The sequence below is a fragment of the Ictalurus punctatus genome, chromosome 13 (assembly GCF_001660625.3).
Source record: "Ictalurus punctatus breed USDA103 chromosome 13, Coco_2.0, whole genome shotgun sequence".
In the NCBI taxonomy this organism is placed as follows: Eukaryota; Metazoa; Chordata; class Actinopteri; order Siluriformes; family Ictaluridae; genus Ictalurus; species Ictalurus punctatus.
This window is the reverse complement of record NC_030428.2, coordinates 12,311,076-12,336,479: the sequence shown is the minus strand read 5'-3', so window position 1 is coordinate 12,336,479 and position 25,404 is coordinate 12,311,076. Positions and strand designations below refer to the sequence as shown.

The window sequence follows — 25,404 nt, the reverse complement described above, 5'->3', positions numbered from 1 at the left end:
AGGACTGAGAGGGCGGGGATTCACTGTTTATTACCTTATTCTCCGTTAGTCGATGGAATTGTTGTTGACAAGATGGAGTTCTTGTTGGGAAATCCATACGGTACTCCGGTGGGACAGTGCATTGGTATGGGATTGAAATAGAAATGAACGAAACGTTTTATATCTCTTACACGGAGGCTTGTCTGCTTTGTAGTATGTCAGTTTGGCTGCTTACATGGCCGAGTACGAGTCCTATCCAATAACTAAGGAATCTTGATCATTCGCAGCCAATTTAACATCAGCGTTTTAATTCATTTGTCATGATTAAACAAAGTTAGTCCTTTAATGGTTTCCTTCGTGCACATGTTGCTGTTTTGTGATGCAAAAAGTAGCTGTATTATTAAAAGAACTGTAGTATTGTAAACTGTTTCTAAGCTAGCTAGCTGAATTAGCTGTATGTATGGATGAATTTCACTGTTTGGGTTCCCTGTGTGTGAACTAAGCTCATAAACATGGCTAGATAGTGTCTGGAAATTCAAGGTTGCTGTAATCAGAAGAAATGTCTGCAGCTAAAATTCAGAGGGTGAAAATGTTTATAAGGTAGCTTTGCTACTGAAGGACATCACTGCCCTTTACTGAGCTAGCTAATGCCCATCTGTCATCCAGCTAGATGTAGTCTGCTCGTTTAGCTAGCTACTTTCAGTGACTATAGTTTGATTGACCTTTACACTAGTGTTATATCGCGTGATTACAATGTAATAGCCATTTTTAATGCAGTATTTTATGATGATGGTTATAGATTATGTTAGCTAAAAACCAATTTTGTTTTCTTCCATAGAAAAAGCCACAGATGGCTCCTTACAGAGTGAAGACTGGACTTTAAACATGGAGATATGTGACCTCATTAATGAAACAGAGGATGGGTAAGGGGGGGAAAAACACGAGTTTGTTTTATCTTTCCATTTTTTTTGTTTGGATCGAACAGTCCATGGGTTTTAAAGTGAGTCACAGTGACACTAGGGTTTATGAAGCATAGGCAGTGTGTCTGCAGTTTTGTTTTTGTTGAGTTTTATTTTTTAAACAATGTTGTTACATTGCAATAGATCACGGTCAACTCCTATCGAAAGTTGCTTTGAATCCGAGTGCAAGTTTCATTTAACTAAACGTGTGGTGAATACCATCCCACATCCTTCTAATCTCCGTTTTAACACAACGTAAATAGTTTGGGGTTTTGTGTGTGGAAATCTTATAAATCAATGTGGTGATATTCAGCAAGTGAACATCTTGCATATAGTCACATTTATGTAGCATGTCCTATTTATAAGATTGCAATAAACAATATATAAGATAATTAAACTTATTTTTAGACATTACTCATTTCAAGCTTGTCATTGTATTAATCTACTGGCAGATAATTTAGCTTCTTTCTAGAAATAAATGCTTCAAATGAGTAAAATTATCTGCCAGTAGAACCTTGCTAAAACACTTTATGAGCACTACATCTTTTAATTTGTCACCCGTCAAAATGGCCAATGAGATTGAAGCTCTCTGCGCTTGTGTAAAAGCAGTAACAATGCTATTTATGTTTGGACTCTGTAACTAAAAAGTAAATATGTTTGCCAAATGTGTATGTGGATATGCTTCGACAATACTCTTAGCAAATGTATATTTTTTGTCCGTGTGTATTACACATAACAAGACAACAAGCTTGTGCAATCGATATAGCTATAAGTCATAGCTACAGCTTTTATATTCAGATCATATATACACAGAATGGGATAATACACTGTAACATTCAGTCTTTCTACAGAATGGACATCTAAATAAAACAGGAACAACATATCGCTATGATTATACAGGAAAAGTATGAGTCGGCATGCAGATATGTAAAACAAAGGTGAAAATTCATAACTGAGCAAAGCAGTAATTATGTATAATTATACCGTTTGCTTTGACCATGTGACTGATACTCCATTTAAACATTTCTACAGTACTGAATGTAGTTGTCTTAATTTTCTTTTCTCTCGACAGGCCTAAGGATGCCATAAGGGCTGTCAAGAAGAGACTTAATGGAAATAAGAATTACAGAGAAGTGATGCTGACCTTGACTGTAAGCAGATATATATATATATATATATATATATATATATATATATATATATATATATATATATAATTTTAAATAAATAAGATTTATTTATTCATTTTTATCTAATTGTTGTTTAATCAGATCACCTTGATTATGACCCCTTTTCTCCTCTGTCGCTAGGTTCTCGAGACATGTGTGAAGAACTGTGGTTATCGCTTCCATGCTCTCGTCACTACCCGGGACTTTATTGATGGAGTTCTGGTTAAGGTCATTTCGCCTAAAAACAACCCCCCAGCCATCGTACAGGACAAAGTACTTGCCCTTATACAGGTGCAGTAACTTGATACTAATGTGATGAAGATGAAAATATGATGCTTTTGTAATTTGAAACACATTCATTGAAATATCATGAGGTGGAAGGCTCAGGAGCGCTTCTGGTACTGCATGGTTACAAGAGGCCCTGTAGCCTAGGAGACCTGGCAAGTGCTTTGTCCCAGGAGTTGCTAATAATCGCCATGCATGATCTAGTTACCTCAAGCATCTCAGGTGTCTGAGGCCAACTTGATTGTGTCTGTGATAGGCTGTTGCTCTTTATAGAACTGCAGTGAAAGCTGTGAGAGCTATGTAAAGATTCTTACAGTACCTTAAGTAGTTGTAATTGAGTAATGTGAAAGAGAGTATGATCTTATATATATATATATATATATATATATTTCACAAAGAGAATTTTCCAGAGCTTTTCACAGAGCAGAATAAGAAATACTTCACATTAATTTTCCTGTTAAAGCAGTGTTGTGCATTGCATAGTCACAATATTGACAAAATATAATTTGGCACTTTTTTCCCTTAATATCTTGTGTGTTTCACTAAGCACCTTTAACGCCTACCTTCCCCTGTCCCTGTCACTCGGGTTTTGTAGTGAGAGATTGTTTTAAAATGTTGAAATCTTGTTCGTTATGTAATCTCTCTTGTAATTATGTTGATATGATGGATTCTATCAGTAAACTCTTACCTCATTCTCATTGCTATCTATCATGTAGATCACAGCATCTAGATAGCATCTTAATCTGCTTGGACTTGTGTGCTGCACCCATTTTATTGTATAATAATCACACTTTAATGTTCCGAGGTCTGGCTGAACATATTTTATTACACTTATCAGTCATTCTACCTACATGGTGCACATTCAGGGTTGGTAACGTTAACTGAGTTTTAAAGTGCTCGTTTTCTTATTTGAGCTGTTCTGTCCTTTTATAATAATTTTCCATTCACTTTTAGGCTTTCATTTATGGAATGAACGTGTAAGAAACGGTTTAACACTTGTTCTTTACATTTCGGATTGTGCAAAAATATTGCTTTACTTAGCAGAGATTTGTGTGTGTGTATGTTTTGATATTGAGGTAAATTAGGGAAAGCATATTTTCAGTTATTTATTTATTTGTTTATCTTATATTTCTTTTCTAATGCAATTTTAAGAGATTGGGATGCATACAACTCCTTATCCTTATCCTAATGTTTGCTCCACTCCTGTAGAAAAACCCACAAACATGTGTTTCCTGGTTTTGGAGAGGTTTATTCTCCACTGATTCAGTAATGCTGCCTATTGAAACAGAGGTATCATGAGTAAGGCAGATTTAAGGCCATTGAAGTCAATAGTTATTAACACTGTGTGCTGTGTGGCTCAGGCTTGGGCTGATGCTTTCAGGAGTAGTCCGGATTTGACAGGTGTGGTGCATGTCTATGAGGAAATGAAGAGAAAAGGCATAGAGTTCCCAAGGTCAGACCTGGAGACCTTATCACCTATCCACACACCACAGCGGGTGAGACTTCCTGGTGACCTGCTTGGCAGAGATTCAGCATGTGCCACATGATCTACTTCTAGCTGAATATTTTGGGATGTTACAATTACAGGTTTAAAAAGTGCTGTACTCAGTGCTGTATTCCTATTTTGTAGTCACATTCTGGTGTGGTGGTGTTTGTCTCAGTTGCAGAGTACCTCAGAGGTGGATCCCAAACCCAGTGCTCCAGCACAGCCAAAACCTGCCCATGCATACTCTGCTCCTCCTGTCCAAAGCCCACCTCAGGTTCCAAACATGCACATGGCTGGACCCATCAACCCCACCTTGGACCAGGTAGCCTGCTTCCCCTAAAACAGCACTGCCACATTAGTGCTTGTGCTTAGAATGCACTGACACGTTTTACTGGCTGTTTACCCTGAAGATTTCTAGGTTGCGCAGTGAGCTGGATATTGTGCGTGGGAACACCAAGGTGATGTCTGAGATGTTAACAGAAATGGTGCCCGGCCAAGAGGATCCATCTGACCATGAGCTTCTGCAGGTGAGTGACTCTTGACTCAGCTTTTTTGTCTTTGTATAGTTTATTATTGTGTTCTCAGACAATGAGCACCTGTAGTCTCAAAATCAAAGACAACATTAATTAGGGATAATCTTCAATTTTTCCCACCTCATGGCCAAACTGGGTTTTAGAATCGAAGAAAGTGACTGTGTGACTTCTGTGGTTATGTTAAGGAGCTGAACAGAACCTGCAGGGCCATGCAGCAGAGGATAGTAGAGCTCATCTCTCGTGTGTCCAACGAGGAGGTCACGGAGGAACTGCTCCATGTCAATGACGACCTCAACAACATATTTTTGCGATATGAGAGGTATTTATTTTTCACTGTTAAAGGCATATAGTTTATATCTAAATGTTATGTTAAATGAATACTTTGTTATACTTAGATATGAGAGGTTCCGGTCTGGTCGAGCTGGTCATGGTGTCAATAATGGGGTAAGCTCTGTTGTTTTATCTAATTTAAACTCTCATGTAAGTTAAATACTGAATCTGCAGGGAACTGTAAGGCTAAAAGTAAGACTGTCTTGAGAAACAGACCTTAGGACAACTAACACCTGCATCCCAAAACATTTTGATATCTCCTAATATGCGCGCACTCTGCTTTTTTTTTCTACATACATTGGCTATATAGTGATTGCATACACATCACAGAGTCACACAAGCATTTAGACAGGTCCTAAACCATTGTTGTGACCACCACTCACAAATCATAATTTCCTGTATTATCACAGTGTTTGCAGTGTCTCTTTGCGTCCAATTTTCTAGAGATGGTAAGCCTTTAGTGCTTAACCATCAAGCTGTCAAACGATCAAATGACTTGCACATCGATAAGTGACATTGAATGGCATCCAATATTTATTTTATACCATTTTTTGGTTTAAAAGTCTTTTATCGACACGTTGGTCTATTTTCAATTTGGTTTATGGTTTTCTACATTACCCACAATGCCATTCAACTGCCTGCCGCTGGAGGTGGTGGTGGGGGTTAGCCCTTGCTTAATCTCTTGAGCAATGCAGCAGCGCTTTAGTCCTTTAGTCTGTCCAGTTCTCTCACATCCTCATCTGTACACTCTGCCTCAAACAGAGTTCTACATCCAGTCTTCAACGTCCATGCAAATACTACTGTTCTTGATCAAAGAAATTGTGATGACATCTTGTATGTTGCTAACTAGCCAACCCAACCAACACCTTTTAGTTCAGTGTAGCAGCATTGAATAGCTGCATTTCATTCTGGAACCTTCTCCACTAACTTCTACATTTGATTTCTCATTAATGGGAGGTTATCATATAGATCAGAGGTGCCCAAACAAAGTTGGCCCGTGGTGACTTTTGATTTGGCCCACCATGCCATATATGAGAAGAGGGAAAGTGTTGAAAAAGAATGAATTAAACTGGGAGAATATGGCTGGTATAACAACTGGTGGAGTCCCAGCAATGGTAGGGTGGAAATCTGGCCTTGATACCTTGGTGTCTCATAAAGTCAGTGAATGTGGGAGGAAAGTGATTAGTGACTACTGTATTTTACATCAAGTACAGCTATGTGCCAAATCCATCAGGCTTGTGGATGTGATGTGTGAATTTGTGTTGTTTGCTCAAACCTTCACCATCAGTGTGGACACAGTCAGTGATGATCTTCAGATGGAACTAATTGAGCTTCAGTGTGATTAAGAACACAAACACAACTTCAGGTCCCTTTCCGTGACAGACCTCTACAAACGTGTCCCACCAAACAGGTACCTAAAGATGTGCAAACAGGCACAAGTGATGCTGTCTCTGTTTGGCATACCTACCTCTGTGAGCAGACTTTCAGTCTGATGAACTTAAACAAGTGTAAACTAAGAAGGAAACTAACTGACTCTCACCTACATAATACCCTGTCTTTGTCAGTAAGTCAGCTGCAGCCCAATTGGGAAAAAAACTTTTGAAAAATAAGGACCAGCTCCATGTCTATCATTAAATGTCACTGCTATTGCAGGCATATGGCTGCATTGCTTATAGCTTGAATTATGAGGCAGTGAACTCTATTGTACTATAAATTGGGTTATTTATATGTTTTCATTGTACTATAAGTTTCATTGAACTATAAACCTTGGAAAATAAACCTGCCTTAGTTAAGCAGATTACAGAGTAATGTTTTCTATTTATTTATTTATTTATTTTTAAATATTATAAATGAGGGGAACCATGGCAACTTTAAATTTAATATAATACAGTTTGGTATTATGCAACGTTTACTTTTGGCCCATGGCCCTCAAATCAAGTTCGGTTTTCGGTCCTTCACAGGAAAAAGTTTGAGCACCTCTGATATAGATCATTCAATTTAAAAATGTCTCAAGAATGCTTTTGCGTGCCACTGACTCCCTTTCACCACGCCCTTTTAAAAATATGGGTTCCATTCTGGTCGATGTAGTGAAAACCCATGGTGTAAATTAGGGCTGCAAATAACAATTATTTTCATAATTGATTAGTTAATTAATTAAATTAATCGGATGGGGCGCAAACTTTCAGGTTAGTAAAAAGCTAATGTGTTCCATTTGAGGCGATATTACCTTTATAAAATTCATACACTAGACCAGTGGTTCTCAACCCTTTGTGAGCTTTAGACCCCTAGCATATTTCGAACAATCCACAAGGACCCCCTCACTCCACAACAATTATAGGCTATATATTTAACAGTCAATTCTATATATTGTAACTTTATTTTATTAATATTTAACATTAATAATATTAAGATTAAATCAAAACATTTCAAGATTTTATTTTTTACATTTTATTGTTGGTGTGACATTAAATTTGACTGTCTGAATTATCCTTTGTTCATTTTATCTATCGATGCAACACTTGAACTTCTCTACCACTCATAGGTTTTTGCAAATTTCATTTCATTTGTAAATAAATTTAAAACAAATCCATCAATGAACGATATTTGCGAATAACCAAATTGATTAATTTTAAAACATCTCATTTGAATATGTTTTTATACATTTAACAAAAAATATTTAAACATTTTTAAAACTTACACCACTGACCAATAGGGCTCTGCGGACCCCGGTTGAGAAACACTGCACTAGCCGGGTAATGCATAATGAAAGTGTATAGAACGTCATTTGGGACACAAGTTTAGTATTTACACTCCCCGAAGCGTGTTTTCTGAACAGAAGTAACGTAATGAGTAAATCTCCCTAGTTTATCAATTAGTTGTTGCAGCTCTAGTGTAAGATGGTAATTATGGTACAAGATGCAGGATGGTAGTGAAATTAGCCTTTATATATATTTGTAGACACACCAGATAAGGTGAATAACATTGATTATCTCATTACAATGACACCTGTCAAGGGGTGAGATATATTAGGCAGCAAGTGAACAGTCAGTTCTCAAAGTTGATGTGTTGAAAGCAGGAAAATGGTCTGGTCAAGAGTAAGGATCTGAGCGACTTTGACAAGGGCCAAATTGTGATGGCTAGATGATTGGGTCAGAGCATCTCAAAAACATCAGGTCTTGTGGGAGGTTCCTGGTATGCAGGGGTTAGTACCTACAAAAGGTGTCCAAGGAAGGACAACTGGTGAACCAGCTACATGGTCATGGGCGCCCATGGCCCAACGTGGGGAGCGAAGGCTTAGCCTGTCTGGTTAATGCTGGCTATGATAAAAAGATGTCAGAACACATGGTGCATCTCAACTTGATGCGCATGGTGCTGTGTAGCTGCAGACTAGTCAGAGTGCCCACGCTGTCCCCTGTCCATTGCACCTAATGGTCCTGTGAGCATCAGAACTGGACCATGGAGCAATGGAAGAAGGTGGCCCGGTCTGATAAATCAGGTTTTCTTTTACATCATGTGGATGGCCGTGTGTGTGTGCATCAAAATTCCTACAAGAGAGAGACTCTGTGGGTTGTGTGTTTGTAGAGTGTAGATTTGTATTTATTTTTATTTGGGAGCTACATCCACAACTGCTTCCTCAAGTTGCTTTTTAAATCTCATTTTCAAGGCTAAATTTCCAACTAATCTTGCATCAAATATATAATTCAAACATATTATTATTATTTTTTTATTAGTGTCCAAATCCAAGCTGTGTCAAATGTGCCGTTTCCGTGGGTCATTTGTGTTTGTTGCCCTGCCTATTGGTGTGTAATTGTTGTGCATCTGCAGGTCCTGAGTGAGGCCACGGATGACAATCTGATTGACCTTGGGCCAGGTTCTCCTGCAGTGGTGAGCCCCAGGATCAGTGGCACTCCTCCCTCCAGCCTGCCGGCTTCAGTAGCTCCTGCTCGCTCTGCTTCACCTGCCACACTCTCCTCTCGACTGGCAGGCCTGGGTGAGGCTCTGCCTGCGCTAATTATTTGTCTCTCCCGCATGCTAGCCCTAGTAATAATTGTAACACTTTGTGATAAATGTGCGTTTTCAGATGTAGGTGCTGAAAGTGTCAGTGGCACTCTGAGTTCTCTAAGTCGCTGTCAGCCACTGTCAGATGACTTTGACATGTTTGCCCAGACCAGGAGCGGTACCCTGAATGACCAAAGGAAGAAGTAGGAAAACTTATAATGATACTCTATTATACGTGTACACTACCATTTAAAAGTTTGGAGACACTCGACTGAAATGCTTCTCATGATCTTAAAAACCTTTTGATCTGAAGGTCTGTGATTAAATGTTTGAAATCGGTGTTGTAGACAAAAATATAATCGTGCCAACATATTCATTTCTTTCATTAGAAAACTAGCATTTTATTTTAAAAAATATATATTTTTAAATGGATGACTCGGAGTAAAAATATTCAGAAAAGCAGCCAGTAAGTGTGCAGCGTAGGTGGGAACTCCTTTAATACTATTTATAAAGCATCTCAGGGAGATTCCTCAGGAAATTGGTTGAGAAAATGCCAAGAATACTTTTATGAAAATTCTAGGCAAAAAGGGGGTCTACTTTGAAGATGCTAAAATACTAAATTATTTAGATTTATTTTGGATTTTTTTTTATCACAACATAATTCCCATAGTTCCATTTGTGTTATTACAGAGTTTTGATGACTTTATTATTATTATAATTATTATTACAAATGTGGGGGGAAAAATTTAAATAATGAATGAGTGTGTCTAAACTTTTGACCGGTAGTGAGTGTATCATATTTTCCAGACACAACAAAGGTTTCAACATCAGATTTTTGTCTTTAATTTATTTATTCATTTTCATATGGTTCATTTACATATGATTCATTTACATGTGATTCATTTACGTATGATTCATTTACATGTGAATCATTTGGGATCACATTTGGCAATCAGATTTTTAAACTTTTTTGTGTACAAAATATTTTACAGTTAGTTGAGTATGCAACAACTAATGCAGCACATGTTTATTTACAACTGCTTTACCCAGTTAGTGTTTTATGCCACTGGTTTTTTGGGTTGTCTATCCATCCGTCTGTCCGTGCATCTGTCCAAGATTCTCATTACCACGATATCTCAGTAACGAGTGGTTGAATATGTGTATAATTTACATGGAATTATCCTTGTAACCAACAGATGAACTTACTAGATTTTGTCATTTGTAATCCAAACAGGGTCATGGTCAATCAGCAAAACAAACTAACAAACAAACAAACAAACAAAAAAAACAGATTTGTTGGTGACATTCATAGAGTTCTACTTGTTCCAAAAGGTTTCCTTGGTTTTACAATGATTCTCTCTTACTCCAAGGATTTTATATGTCTTTATTAATGCATTCTAATAATTTTCAAACTCCTTATTTAACACATCTTATTCGGTTAATCAGTTTGAATAAGAATGTGATGTACACTACTAGTCTAAAGTTAGGACACACTGGATTGAATATACACTAACTGTCCACTTTTTTAGGAACACCTGTACACCTGCACATCGATGTAGTTATCTAATCAGCCAATCATGTGGCAGCAGCGCAATGCAAAAAAAAAAATCATGCAGATACAGGTGAAGAGTTTCAGTTAATGTTCACATCAAACATCAGAATGATGAAAAATAGGATCTCTGACTTTGATCATGGCATGGATGTTGGTACCAGATGGCTTGGTTTGAGTATTTCATAAACTGCTGATCTCATGGGGTTTTCACGCACAACAGTGTCTAGGGTTTAAACAGAATGGTGAGAAAAACAAAAAACACTGACTAAGCGACAGTTCTGTGGGTGGACACATGTTGTTGATAAGAGAGGTTAGAGGAAAATGGCCAGATGGGTTCGAGAGCTTCCAGGAAATATATAGTAACTCTTTATATAATAATCAGTCTTTATAACAGTGCTGAGCAGAAAAGCTTTTCAGCACGCACAAAACATCAAACCTAGGGGTGGATGGGCTGCAACAGCTGATTATCACACTGGCTTCCACTCCTGTCAGCCAAGAACAGGCATCTGAGGCTATCATGGGCACAGACTCACCCAAACTGGAAGGTTTAAGAATTGAAAAAAAAAAAGTCACCTGTTTTTTCCCCCCGGTCTTCAACTGTCCAGTTTCTGTGAATGTACAAAAGATTTTCTCTGAGCACATTCCAGTCTGGTCATTCTCCTCTGATTTCTCTCGTCAACAAGCTGTTTCCGCCTGCAGACCTTGCCAGATGACTGGCTGATTGGATGAATGCGCTTCATGAATGTGCAGGTGTACATATAGTTCTTTTATAGTTCCTAATAAAGTGATTGACTGAGTGTATATTTTTCATTGTCTTATGGTTTTACTGAATTTGCCAAGTCTGAATCGAAGAGAAATGGATACCTTTGGTTAATTTGCTATGGTTTGGTTTCACACTGCACATAATTAGTGTTTGGGTGAGACGCAAATCATTTCGACTGATGACAGCAAGGCCACCCCCTGTGCCATGTAGCCACAGTCTGGATAGGTGTCTATATCCATCTGGTGTAAGTAGTTTCAACTGCAAGTAATCTCTGGGTACTTCCCAGGTTTCGATGAGTAGTAACATATCGAGGTTTTTGTCCGTGATTATTTTGTTGAGGTATGAGGCTTTATCAGAGATGGACTGGCAGTTCAGAAGAGTAAAATGACTATGTGAAGCATTGGGGATGATTGGCGAATTGCGGTTAAGATACATCAGCGATCAGTGCGTCCTGCAGTCAGTAGATGGTGACTTGGACTGAGAATATAATGATAATGAGTCTTTATTAGTCACATATACAGCACAGTGAAATTCTCTTCTTCGCATACCCCACTATGTTACGAAGTTGGGGTCAGAGCACAGGGTCAGCCATGATACAGCACCCCTGGAGCAGAGAGGTTTAAAGGCCTTGCTCAAGGGCCCAACAGTGGAAGGTTAGCAGTGCTGGGGCTTGAACCCCTGACCTTTTGATCAGTAACCCAGAGCCTTAACCGTTAAGCCACCACTGCATATATGAATATATATATGAAATATATTCAAAACTCTGCCGCTAGACTTCTTACACATACCAAGCACTCAGCTCACATTACTCCAATCCTGTCTGAACTGCATTGGCTACCGGTTTCGTTTCGCATTAAATATAAAATAATCTTGCTTACATTTAAATCACTTCACAGTTTGGCACCTTGCTATCTTGGTGATCTGCTTCTCTTCTACAGCCCGACCCGCTCTCTCTGGTCCTCCGGGCTCGGACTGCTCTCTGTCCCTAGGTCTCGTCACTCTACCATGGGTGGCAGGTCTTTCAGTGTTGTAGCCCCTAAAAATTGGATTTCACTCCCTCTGCTATTGTAAAGCTTCCTTGATCTCTGGCAAGGTGCTATATTAATTGAACATCATATTATTATTATTATTATTATTATTATTATTATTATTAACTGAATAAAAAAAACAAGAACTTTGGAAGAGGGTTATGTACTGTATGGCTAAATTTAAAAAGGTCATTGTTTGGCAAGTGTGCATAGAAATCACAAAAACATGGAGCTGGTGGTAAATAAATAATTAGATAATAATGTAAATAATTACTGTATGCCATTTTGTGTATCATATCCTGTATTTATTTTCTCATTTTTTGTGTCAGTCCAAATATCAATAACACACCACATTTACGCAGCGCTTCAGCTCGGTCCTTTCTCAGTTTAGCAGCTTACATCTACAGATTTTTTTTCCCATAACCCATAATACACATCATGTTTGGTTTGATTCATTTAGTTGGATCAGTTTGGGATCGAGTCACTTTGTCACTGCAATTGAACCATGCTAGAGTCGACAGGAACCAGAAAAAGACCACCACAATCAGTCGATCTTGGGCTTGTTGTGTTGGTGCCCAGCTGTGTGTGATTGCTGTGTTCTCACCTGCTAATCCAAACTGCACTATAGAGGAATACACACAGTGTGGATTGCAGTGTGGACAGTAACAACACATTGCACAATGTGTCAGGTAGGAATTCAGGATAATAAAAGTGGTCAGTTTAAAAATAAATAAATAACTAAATAAATTCTGCTGTGATGCACCATCACCACACACACAATCATTTCATTACTGTTTTAGTGTCAGTTCTGTGCTCCACCTCCCAAACAATATCTCCTCAGTCCTGTGGTGCTCCCTGTGCATTCATGAACAGGGTAGAAAAATCATGTCTTAAAGCACTTCATGTCCTTCACACCATTTGCAACACTGTGTGTTAATTTTGATTGTGAGGTCAATTTAACAAGGTATAAATCAGATAAGCATGTAGTGTCTTTCACAATTGTTTATTGACTTTTCTTGTCCAAATTATAGTCCACCTTTTGAAGACACACAGGCTGCAAGTGGAGCCGCTCCTACTCTCGAGCTTAGACAACAGAACTCTGGAGGGGTGAGTGTATGTAACGAGTGTGTGGAGGCTTGTCGTACTATCTCTTCTCTTACATGCGGTGAAATATTCAAATGTAATTGCCATTTCTAAGAGAACAATTGTGATGACAGTTTCTGTTTTGTTATGAAACATAATTTCTTTTACGCATTGAATATGTTTGAATTAAATTTTTAATGTGTTTGAATATTAAATGAATATTAAATGCCTTTAATTTCCTAAATGTGAAAACAGTAGGAACTGTAAAACTCCAGACCTGTTGTCTGTATGCAGCGCTGTTTCACTACACATCTTTTCTCTAGTGTGTTTTTGTTTTTTAGATCATTTCAGTGTTTAGGCAGAGGCATTGCAGTTGTTTTCATTTTAAGGAATTTTGTTAAATTGTTTTATGTATTTTTTATGTTTTCTGGCTTTTTTTTCTTTTTCTTTTTTTTTTATTTTATTCGTTGTTTGTTTGGTTCTGTCCCATGGTTTGTCCATGACTTCGGCCCAAAGTTCGCTCTTGCCCAGTCCTCTGTCATGGATGACATTGAGGAATGGCTCTGTACTGATGTGGTGAGATGTTTTTTGTTTGTTTGTTTTTTAATTCCGACTTTTTGCTTCTTTTTCGATGCTGCATAACAAGATTTCCTGAAAAGAAATATGCTCCATTAACAGTATATTTCTTTCTTGTTTATGTTTAATTTTGTTAAACAACCGGCTCTGCTATTTAGCATCTTCTTTTAGAAGGCTTGTGGCCCATTAATGGCTTTTCTTAAAAGTTCACTTTTCATATGGACTTTTTGTGGATTTTCTGGGTTTTCTTTCCCTATTTCTCTAAAAGTGCAATTAACAAATTCCAACATCTAGTTTACTTTTAATTTATACATTTTTCTGTCACTTTTATCTTTCCCTTGACTTTGACTTAGCTGGCATTGGTGTGAATTCTAAACAAGATCATTTAGACAGTGTTCTTACAAAAATTTAGCACAGCTTATCATCAATGTTGCTTTAATATTTACTTCTTTTAAAAAAGATTCTATTTCTTTGACAGAAAGGAGATGAAGGAGAAGAAGGCGTGACGAGTGAAGGTATACACATCTTGTTGACGTGAAGCAAACAGACACAAGCAAGTGCAGCGTTCTGGTTTTATTAAAATCAATGTGAACACTCCGACGATCAGCAAACAGGCATAAACTACACAAGACTAAATCAGTAAATGCGACGCCGGTACATGGTGAAACACTAATCAAGACAGGCAGATAGATAACAACAACTTTGAATTGTCACACGCATTGTTGAAGTAACACTACATCACCAGACACATCACTGTACCATGTTGATATTTCTGTAAAGCTGCTTTGAGACAATGTCTATTGTAAAAAGCGCTATACAAATAAAATTGAATTGAATTGAACTGTACGATATATGAGTAAATGACAATGACTTTACCATTGCTTTGTCTCTTCCTCCTTCAGAATTTGATAAGTTTTTGGAGGAGAGGGCTAAAGCTGCAGAAATGGTCCCCACACTTCCACTGACGCTGAGTGCAGATCCCACCAGCACAGCTGGCTCAGCTGTAAATGCTGGGAAAAAGCCTGATCGACCTGAAGACTCCACGTTTGTCCTCTAGAAGGATTTTGGGACTATTGGGTGTGTGGTAAGTAGGTGGTCCTGCAGACTCAGCGGCCCCCTGTCTTTCCTCTGCTTCCCGCATTACTACACAATCAACACTACGGCGTCTGCCTCCTATCCAGCCTGGTTTGTGAACGGATCCTAAAGACAGACATTTTCATGAGCTTCAGACATTCATTTCTTTAAAAAAAAAAGTCACAATTCAACTCTTTGAATGTAAGACGTCATTGATATTTCATTAATGAAGCACATGCAAGGAACTAGTAAACTTAAAAAACAGCATTCTTTGGATTCTCAAGAAGAATAGAATTTTATCAATTTCTTTAAATGTCAGAAGTGGGTTTATTTATTTATTTTTTGTAATTCTGTTCGGGCATAGATTATTGAAATTGTTACTCCACAGCAGTGTTGTTCAGCAAGCTACTGCTAATGCGTCTCAGAAGTCTCCAGTTAGCAGATGCTTCTAATACAGAAACATGTAATATGATCTTTAGCTGTGTATATCTCTTGTGATATAATGCATCTGAAGACCTCAGTAGCACACAAACCTTACGGTTAAGGGAAATGAATCGATTTCACTCATTTCTTTTTTCCTAGAAAAAGTTTTGCTCTAATAACAGTAAATTCAGCTTGATCTATTACATTATCTATTATGTCTATTAAATGAAAATGAACAGAGGAAGGATTGGTTAGGTTTTTGAGGTATATATTAATTTCAATACATGAACTTGGGAGACTGGTTCATTTGATTTCGGTTACATGAGCGCTGTTTTTTGGTCTACCTCGCAAAGGAGTGAGAAAGGGAAAAGAACGTATAAGTGATGGTTCAGCAAAAGAGCATTAATATGTATATTTAGGATCATTTGCACTGAAGCAGTCTTTTAGGCTGTGCAGATGGAGCTTTTGTTCAAATGCAAATCTTAGCTGTCGTTCGTTGAAATGCTGCCTGTTATACGAGACATATTCCAAGTAAATAGAGTTCAAAGCTGACGGTGACTGCAAGGCAGGTTAAATTGGATTTTTCCCTCACACATCTACTGTTGAAGTGATGTCAAGCTAAGTGTTGTTACTAGGAAATGAAACGGATCTGCCTTAATGAACAAACGCCATGAGTAGCTAAGTAGGGTAAAATTTTGAATTCTGTATGTCGAATATGCTGTTTGATACATTTGAGTGTTTTCATGTGGTGTGACTCACAGATGTGTACTGTTTTAATGGACCAAACGACATATAGGTGTCCAGAAGAATAGCTTGCATCGGGATTTCCTCCATGGGGACTTAAAAGATGTCCAACTGTCTCTGCTTCCCCGACTTCATGAAAAAAACACTTGCAAAATCAGATTCACAAATCTGTACGCGTTTTGAGTAGGAATGCCGCATTTTAACTGCAGAGAATCTTGTTATGGGTTGTCAACCAAAAATACGCAAAAAGGGCAATCTTCTTCTACAGTCACCCCCTATCCCTAATAAAAATGACAATTGACATGTAAATCTGTAACGATTGACAGGTTGCAGAAATGTTTTGAACTCTCCAGTCTCGCATTAGTCTCTCGTCTTCAGTTTTTGGCTTTCTTGTTACAGTAAATAGAGAATTTTTAGAGTTTGTTAAAATATCAAATGTAAAACAAAATCTATCAATGTATGTTCGACTTAAATACATACTTGTTTAATGTTAGCTATCAGTCAACTGTATTTATTAGGGATGCCAGAGAAAGATTTTGGACATAAATAGTCAAAAACAGCACTTCTTTGGCCAGACGAGAGAAGTAAACCCAAACCATAACAGAAAAGACAAAATAGGCCATTTTGTCTGCATTTTTTCCCAGACACAATTCATCTGTCATTCAACAGCTGACCTGTGAGCTGCCACAAAATTGAAATATCTGTTATAGATAAATATTGCTAGCTAAAGCATTTTAATAATAACTAGCTGTTAATAGTTTCTTAACTGTTTCCCCTCCCCCCAGACTTACTGTAATCTAGCGAACTGCTTATTAAGCAGGAAATCTAGGCCAGGTCGTTGTTTCTTGTTTGTGTTTGTATCATCCTTATGAATGCCAATTTCATTAAATGTTAAGCATAGGAATTACAAGTCATAAAATCAAAAAACACAAAACATGCTAATATAGTTAACTAGTAAGTTTTATACCATGGTCTGTCTGAATACTCGATTCTGATTGGCTGCAAGGTGTGCATTGAAACCGCATAATGCACAGGTAGTTTCCATCAGTTTAATGATCATTCTAAATTAATGTGCTGCCTATAAACAACTGCAACCATAGCAACATCCAGTTACAGTTGCATACAGTAGTTAAACTCACAGCTTGATGATTAGTGGAGAAGCAGTACAGATGCAGGTAATTCACACATGCACAATCTCTCTCTCTCTCGCTCTACTACTATTATAAGTCATTCAAATAAATGTAATTTTATCACACTACTTTATCTCTGTGTATGATTTAGAGCAGGCAGAAAATTAACCGTTATTTTTATCCTTTCAGTCACATTTTGCTCTGCAAACAGCAATGACAGCTTTATCATGTAAGTGACCATGGTATAAGTGGGATAATCCATGGCTAGGTGTGCATTACATGATTTTTACGCACTCCGTTTCGTGTCAGGTGATTCTTTGACTCCACGTCATGCATTAAAATCGTGTAATGCACACCTAGCCGTGGATTATCCCTTACATAGCAGAGGCACTTCAAAAAATCTTTCAATTCTTTCACTAGTAAACATGGATATTTCACATTCTACAGGTACAAAGTTGGTTTGTTTGTGAAAGACAGAACAGCCATCTAAATAAAAGTTTTCTAAATAAATCCTTTTAATTCCTGAATTTACATCCCATACAGGATTTAAATGGCATTGTAGGCGGTTGCAGCTGTGCAGATATGGCTTGTTTCTAAACGGTGTTTTTGTAATAATAAAGAATATATTTCTTATTATTTAATTACACTACAGAGTACAAGCATCCTGAACAGAATACTCCACACTTGCCTGCTTTGACAGATTGTCATCTTTGTCTCACTTTCAGTCAGGAAAACCCTGTGTAATGTTTGTTCAGATTGCATATTAACTCTGTATTTGTTGTGTGCTGATTGGATAGACCACAGAGAGACATTATGTTGTTGCAGAAACACTAATTTAATGTAATAATGCACTTCCCTCAATTCTGCTCTCACAAAAGCAGGTGACACCTGAACTATCCCATTGTCCTGGACACAATCTGGAGCTTTATAACATTTTTTTGTTGAACAGTAAATTCTGGTAGCTTAAATTGGATGTCCAGTAAGCAAAGAGAAAAGTGATGTGATAGAAGAGAAAGAGACAGGGCTGACAGATTTGTTCTGCATGTTATTCTCTGCTGACATTTTGTTTAGCTTGTCAGTGGTCTGGTAAGGAGGTCTGTTACAACAGAATAGTGGTTTCTGACATTTGTAGAATTAAGTTTCACAGAATATATTTATAATGTCAGCCTCATGAGAGTAATGGAACGTCACTATGTCTTGGAAAAGTCTTGGGAAGAAAGAAATTGAGTAATTTTATTTTAATGAGTCATTTCATTTATTTAGTTATTTTTGGAGCAACTTAATGTTCAGTTTTGAAGAATGGAAAACATTCATTGCATTATCTTTTCACCATCATGCCTGACAATGAATTCTTGTGTAATGGACTTGTTTTTATTTAATTAATTAAATTAAATTTCTTCATTTCTGAACTCGCATAATTTCCTCAGTGATGCTAAACCCCTGGTCTATGAGGAAATCTTTTATGAACATGTATAACAACACTAATTCATTTTGTTAAATCAAATCCAGTGCCTTCCACTAACATTAGCACCCTTGGTAAATAAGGCAAAGAAGGATGTGAAAAATTGTCTTTATTTTTTAAGCGTTTGATCTTTTGACTTGAAACCCATAGAAAACCTGTGGGGTAATGAAATTTGAAGGATGTGGAGAGATTGTGTATGGAGGAATGGTCTCAGATCCCTTGCCATTCTCCAACCTCATTAGGCTTGATAGGAGAACACAGAGCTGTTATCTTGGCAAAGGGAGGTAGCACAAAGTATTGACTAAAAGGGTGCCAATAATAGTTGCACACCTATATTTAACCAATTTCGGATAACCCTGTGTTGTGTCTGCAAGTGTTTGACATCCATGAGAGCAGAGTATTTTTGTGAACTTTTTGAGCAAAAGATCAAAAGGTTAAACACTAAAGACACATTTTCACAGCCTTCTTTGCTCATATTTATCAAGAGTGCCAATATTAGTGGAGGGCACTGTATGTGCAATTTTTGTGTATGGATATTTTTATGGGTAGAATAATACTCGTCAGCTTCTGCACTACATCATTTATTGTTTGCATTTCAGTGTGATTGGGAGTGTAACGTACTCTGTGGTCTATATGTGGAGAATGTAGGAATGAGTTATTTTATTTTTATTTCATAATGTCAGTATTGGGATGGTAAAACTGAATGCCGTGATCAACCTCACAGCTTTTGATTTGATTTTATTTTTTATTATTTGTGTGATTTTAAAGCTTGTGTTAATAGAAACCTGAGTGTTTGTGTTTTGCGTTTTGTAAGCTGTTTAGAGCTTTTTGCACCTCAAGGTTCAATAATCATGACTATCAGTTGAAAGATAAATACAAATCATTGACTTCACTGCGATTGAAAATAAGTAAGAGAGTTGCTTAAAGGATCACACATAGTGGTCAGTGATGCTCTTTTTTACTTAACGTGGGAAGGAATTTCTTCAAAATCAGTGCATCCTCATAGCATTTTCATATACATATATGAGTAGTACTTTTCTTTGTCTGGATATGTATTTGAAGTGTTATGTGTCTGTGTAAGCATACTCCCATTCCCGCTTCAGGAAATGTTCATTTTATGGAGAGACAGGAGAACAAGATTTCGAGTGCGTTGTGTTCAAGCGCGTGTGAGGCACGGCTATACCGTACACTGCTGTGTACAGATGTGCTTGTCTGTGTGCTTACTTGTTGTTATACCTCAAGTTGCACTGTGCTCTTTGATTCATGCATGTGCTAATCTCCAATAAAACATACCAAGCTGGTGACCTTTCATCAAATTGGCTTTTTCTGGGTTTGTTTTCAATGACTACAGTGATGTGTCCTTTTTTTTATGATCATGTCCAGGAGATCCATCAGAATTAGTCAGACGGCACATACTCTCGAGCAGCTATTACTCTCCAGATGCTGTCTAGATTATTTGCTTAAATGATAGAAGCCAGTAATTTGGGAGTAATTAAGCTTAATTAAGAATAAAGCTCTCATGCCGTAGGCTGTTCTGATGTAAAGAGTTAAGAGAAGTGCCATGATGAAATCAAACAGTTCAAGCAGCAAAAAGCTCATCAAATGTAATTACATAAGTACTAAATGTTTCCAAGAGTTGAGCTATTTCAGACAATGAGACAAAGTGACAGACTTTTATTTTGTTTTTATTGTTTTGTATATTTCTTATCCTGTGCTGAAGACCCAGATGGTATTTATGATATTATATAGGATATATATATATATATATATATATATATATATATATATATATATATATATATATATATATATATATATATATATATATATATATATATATATATATAGGATTTTTGTGAATTTCCTCTCTCAATACAATTCATATTGTTTTGCTTGGACACACGTCATTTTCTTTTATATTGTAGGTTTAACACTCCTGTCTGTCTGATTTTATTCTCCACTGTCCCCCAAGGTCATTTAGGGAAAATGCTTTTCCAGTTTACCTCTGAGGCACATCCACGAACTATCAGCTGTATGGGTAAAGATCATGGGTAAATTAAGTTCAAATAAGTCTAAACATGATGCACAGAATTTATATCAAAATTGCAACATGGTGAATTTTTCTGTGATGGTAAGAATTACATTATTATGTCTCTGGCCTCAAGTTATTGAAATAATCCTCATTAGCACCCAGAGCATTCAGACATGTACATTAATCTCCAGCGCGTACTTCATCTTTACTCTTCAGTGAAAACAGACCGCGAGGAAATTATTATTAATCAGGAACTTCATAATTGGATTGCCATTCTTATACATAAACATGCAATAATGCATAAAAAAAGTATATTTCTTATGAGTTATTGAGTCATATTTATAAAAAAAAAAAAAAAAAAAAAGGCAATTATAAACTGTGGCGAAAAGTTAGAAACAATTGAGTAAATTGGCTATTTATGTTTGTGATATGGCTGCTGTTGTTGTTGCACACCACTGATTTCCCAATTGCCTCTCTCAATTCTGTTTACTTAGCCCTAAGCTCCTATTTTCACCAATGTCACACTGCCACCACATAATGCAATGATGTTATGCAAAGAAAAAAAAAGAAAAAGATGACTGTAATATTATAAAAAGACACATTTTTATTTGCATAGACGAAGGTAAAATAACCCATATTTAAAATTGTAGGCAATATCAATAAATAGTCATTTATACAGACGGTAATCTTAAGCTAACACCATGAAGAAAGCGTATATAGAGCCTTATGGCTTTGGTCTTTTTGTTGTTTCCACTATTTTTTAAGCCCAGGCCTTGGAGCACTTTATGCTAAGTTAATTTACCCAAATATATCCACACCACAGCCCACAACATCAACAGCTCTGTTAATAGAAACCTGCTGATCCATAACAGTTCTACAGCTAGACAGGGGCTGGGGGCAGTGCAATATTAACATTAATATCAATGATCGATCAGGGGATTTGCAAGCCGGCATAAGGCATTTAATTATAATTGCATCGAGAGTGGTGTAGTGGCAGCAGGATTTGAATAAGGTCACATCTCCTGCTAACCTTGCAAGTGTAATACTATATTAAATGCCACTCATGGTAAGTGTGTCGAAACCTTCCTGATGTAGTCACACCATAATATAAAGGTTAAATTGAAAAATGTCCCCTCTCCTGTACAACCGCAATGATTGATACACCTTAGAAGGAAAATAAATGTTAACAGGCTTCCATTTTAAACGTGCACTGTTATGAATGATATGTATTCTAATAGAGCAGCGGGATCAAATTGAGAGTGACTCTGTTTCAGCACAAAGGAAAAGGTCAGTCAGAGAGATTAGTCAGATTTGGAGAAGGTTAGACCGCACTGGTTTGGCAGCATGTAAATTACCATGTCACGGAAACACGGAATTTAAAATACAAAGAATGACACAGTTTTAATCTAGCTGTTCTGACACTTTAATTGTAATAAACTGTGTTCGGATTGATATTGTTTTACAATTTTCAGTAGGCAGCTGTTTATTGAAGAAAGATATGTTCATTAAGCCAAATTCTATGCTATGCTTAATGCAGATTTAATTCATTTAAGGTATATTGTACTTTAAGTTTAAATTGAAGTATAATTTTTTATATTATGACACAAAAATACTCAATAAATTTGATGTTTCGTGGCTATTTTAATATTTGCATAAGATTAGTGTAGTTTACAAATTGTCATAGATCTACCACCTGATTAAGGATTTGTTTTAATTGTCTAATTTGTCATGTGTGGATGTGGTCCCCCCCCCCCCCCCCCCCCCCCCCCATCCCCAGAAAGCAGTTCTACAGATTATATACAATATAAAATACAATTAGAATCAGTATAGTACGCACATACTGTATATGCTGGTATTGCACAAAAAGATTCTTTCACTTTCCTCTAACCTACTGAATGATCACAGATTATCAACGTTACATTTTACAGTGGTTATTAAGTTATTAAACTGAAATCTGTCCTCTGAGCACAGAATATAAGAAGCAGCTAAATTGAGTGTATGTAATTAGTGAACACATCTCTCTTGTAAAACAAAAAAAAAAAGGTCGGGTCAAATTGTTTTTCGTCTGTAAGAGATATGGTCTGTCTATAAATGTCTGACAGAGCAGTGTGTGTCAGGGGAAATTATATAGAATATAAACGCTGAAATGTGCAAACAATATAGCAATATAGCACCTCAACCCTCAACTCTTTCTCCAAAAGGTGGTGCAATACCAAACATTTAAACACCAAAGGCAGGTTAAACACCACACTCTAAACAAAACCGTCCAAATTATACAACCCAACCAAGGAAAGAATATATATATATATATATATATATATATATATATATATATATATATATATATATATATATAATGTCAATGTCAGCACAATTAAAAAACTTTGGTTTATTATCTTTAAAACTAAAGGATGTGTTAGTGAACTAAAGCAGAACAACTTTATACCTAGTATTTAGGTGGAAACAAATTCTGCTAACAAGCCTATTAACTACGGCAAAAAAATAAATAAAAAAAATGTGCATTTGGTAACTTACAGATTTTTTTTTTAATCCACTGTACCATGAGTGCTAGTCCAGTCCATGATATTTGTACCTACATTGTGTTTAAAGATTTTATCTCAAAAATCAGATGCACTCAATACAACAATCATCACATTATTGCCCCAACTAATTTGCACCACACCTTCAAAAAGTTCAGTGAGGTTTCATGATTTCTGCGAGTTTTTCAGAGTGTGTAGGTTACAGGGTCCAGAGGTGCAGGTTGAGCTGCTGAGGCTCCAGGTGCTGTATCACGGCTCCTGCAGAGCTGCAGTGTGGAGGTCTAAACCCTGGTGAGGGGTCTGGCGTAGACAGAATGTAGTCGATGCTGAATTTGATCTCCTGCTCGGGTTTGCTGAGTGGAGGGTTGCGCTGATCCACTCTGTGGTTTGAACTTTCTGGACAAAAGGATTCAGGATGAAGTGAGCGCACTGTGGCGTTCTGCTGCGAGTCCAGGGGGCTGAAGGGCTCAGCCGGCTCCCTGAATCCCAGGCTTAAGTTGCGTCGCCGCCGCCGACGGCGTCGAAAGTTGCCATTTTCGAAGAGGTCCAGCATGGACTCGCAGCCTGTGGCAAAAGTCCAATAATTTCCCTTCCCCTTCTCATTGCCCTCGGTGCGAGGTACCTGAGGAAAACAAATTTTGGCCTCATGATCTCGTAGAAAATTGTAAATGTGGCTCAGTCATGTGTGTATATGTGTGTGTAGTTAGTTGCAGGTGTCTGTTAGGCAGAGGGTTCAGATGCTAAAAAAGTAAATAAGACACAAGCTCATTAAAACAGACACAAGCCGTGTAATAAAAGTTCATCCCTGAAACAGTGAAACTGTTTGTGAGCAGGGCTCTGCACGCGCTCCACTCACTACATTTTCATTTAATTTAATCTTGGCATGCATTTGTGCGGTATAATGTTTTGGCACCCTTCTTACCTTTATAAAGCAGCTGTTGAGGGAGAGATTATGGCGGATGGAGTTTTGCCAGGCTCTCTGGTTGGATCTGTAATAAGGGAATCTTTTCATGATGAACTCGTAGATGCCCGATAGGGTGACTTTGTTCTCTGGACTCTGCTGTATGGCCATAGCTATCAGCGCAATATAACTGTGAGATGAAGAAAGAAATTAATGATGAGTGAAAGACACAATTAATAACAGCAAAGAGGTTTCAAGTCCTGGTGTGAAAGCACTAAGCAAATGCTACAAAAATTACAGAAAGTAGATCATTATTCTTGCTGTTTGTATAAGTGAGCTGCTTTTACACACAAACTTTTAATGACCACGAATCATATTAGCATTATTCACACTAGTTCTGACTCCACAAAAAGATCAAATGAAAATTGTATTTTAAACAGCAATAGTTATATTACAGTTGGGCTAAGATTTTATTAACTTAATCTCAACATTCCTAGTAATAAAAAAAAAAAGTCATATTAATAAACGTATGTGTTTTAACAATACATCTATTATGTTTAATAACAATAAATTTAAATAAGGATGATTAATAATAATTAGAATAATAGACTTGCTATAACTATTATTATCAAAAGTATTTTTATTATTAATTCCATTTATTATTATAATCATGTAACAACAACAATAATAACTTTATTGTTAATCAACTCTATTTTTATTACTATTATTATGGTTAATGACACTAATTTTTAAATAAATAAGAAATAATAATTAGAATAATAGAATTACAAGAGCTGTTATCAATATACTAGTTCCCGGTATATTTTTGTATAAAAATGTTATCAACAGCCACAATACCAAACTTCATTAATGAGAATAATAATAATGAGATTTAAATGTTTAGATACCTGTAAGCAGGTCTGCACACTTTCTTCTCCTCCTCAGTGCCACAGGACGGATAATCTCCATCATAATTAAAGCAGTTGTAAGGATATTGTGAATTGTCGAACATTGTGTGAAGTGCAGGATGGAGAGTCACCTGCGATGATAATTCAGTGTAATTCAGAGCTGTTGAGAGCAGAAGGGAACTTGGTGGAGTGAGCACACTTTAGTGTTGGCCTGGTGTGGCGGAACCCCCCTCTTGCCCCCCTTACCTCCCCTTCTCCCCCGTTCTGTAACACCCCCCCCCCCCCCCCCCTCCTCCGTGTATGCTGCTGCTTTAAATGGGTTTTAATAATGAAGCCAGCAAAACACACACACACACACACACACACACACACACACCGGGACTATGGGTGGTCCAGTCCTGTCTTAAAACTGAGGCTTTCTTTCCTCATGCTTCTTTCTTTCTTTTTT

The 25,404-nt window shown here is 37.1% G+C and overlaps 2 protein-coding genes across 5 annotated transcripts; one reads left to right on the top strand and one right to left on the bottom strand.

The window, feature by feature from the left end:
* Positions 1 to 19,891, top strand: tom1l2 (target of myb1 like 2 membrane trafficking protein). 4 transcript variants are annotated; one of them, XM_017484198.3, is made up of 15 exons: positions 1 to 124; positions 818 to 902; positions 2,011 to 2,089; positions 2,249 to 2,398; positions 3,754 to 3,888; positions 4,054 to 4,200; positions 4,289 to 4,405; positions 4,597 to 4,730; positions 4,807 to 4,855; positions 8,567 to 8,732; positions 8,823 to 8,943; positions 13,115 to 13,190; positions 13,683 to 13,742; positions 14,221 to 14,257; positions 14,645 to 19,891. In XM_017484198.3, exons 1-15 carry the CDS (start codon positions 73 to 75, stop codon positions 14,797 to 14,799), a joined length of 1,563 nt encoding a protein of 520 aa, XP_017339687.1. In that variant the 5' UTR covers positions 1 to 72; the 3' UTR covers positions 14,800 to 19,891. The 4 variants fall into 4 exon arrangements, with proteins under 4 accessions (XP_017339687.1, XP_017339690.1, XP_017339688.1 ...); XM_017484201.3 differs by lacking the exon at positions 3,754 to 3,888; XM_017484199.3 differs by lacking the exon at positions 13,683 to 13,742.
* A 3,079-nt stretch (positions 19,892 to 22,970) lies between these two features.
* foxl3 (forkhead box L3) lies at positions 22,971 to 25,196 on the bottom strand. Its single transcript, XM_017482754.3, has 3 exons — positions 24,957 to 25,196; positions 24,070 to 24,238; positions 22,971 to 23,769 (listed from the first exon to the last, which is right to left on the bottom strand). The coding sequence occupies exons 1-3, from the start codon at positions 25,058 to 25,060 to the stop codon at positions 23,347 to 23,349; spliced, it is 696 nt and encodes a 231-aa protein (XP_017338243.1). The 5' UTR covers positions 25,061 to 25,196; the 3' UTR covers positions 22,971 to 23,346.
* Between the last annotated feature and the right edge of the window lie 208 nt (positions 25,197 to 25,404).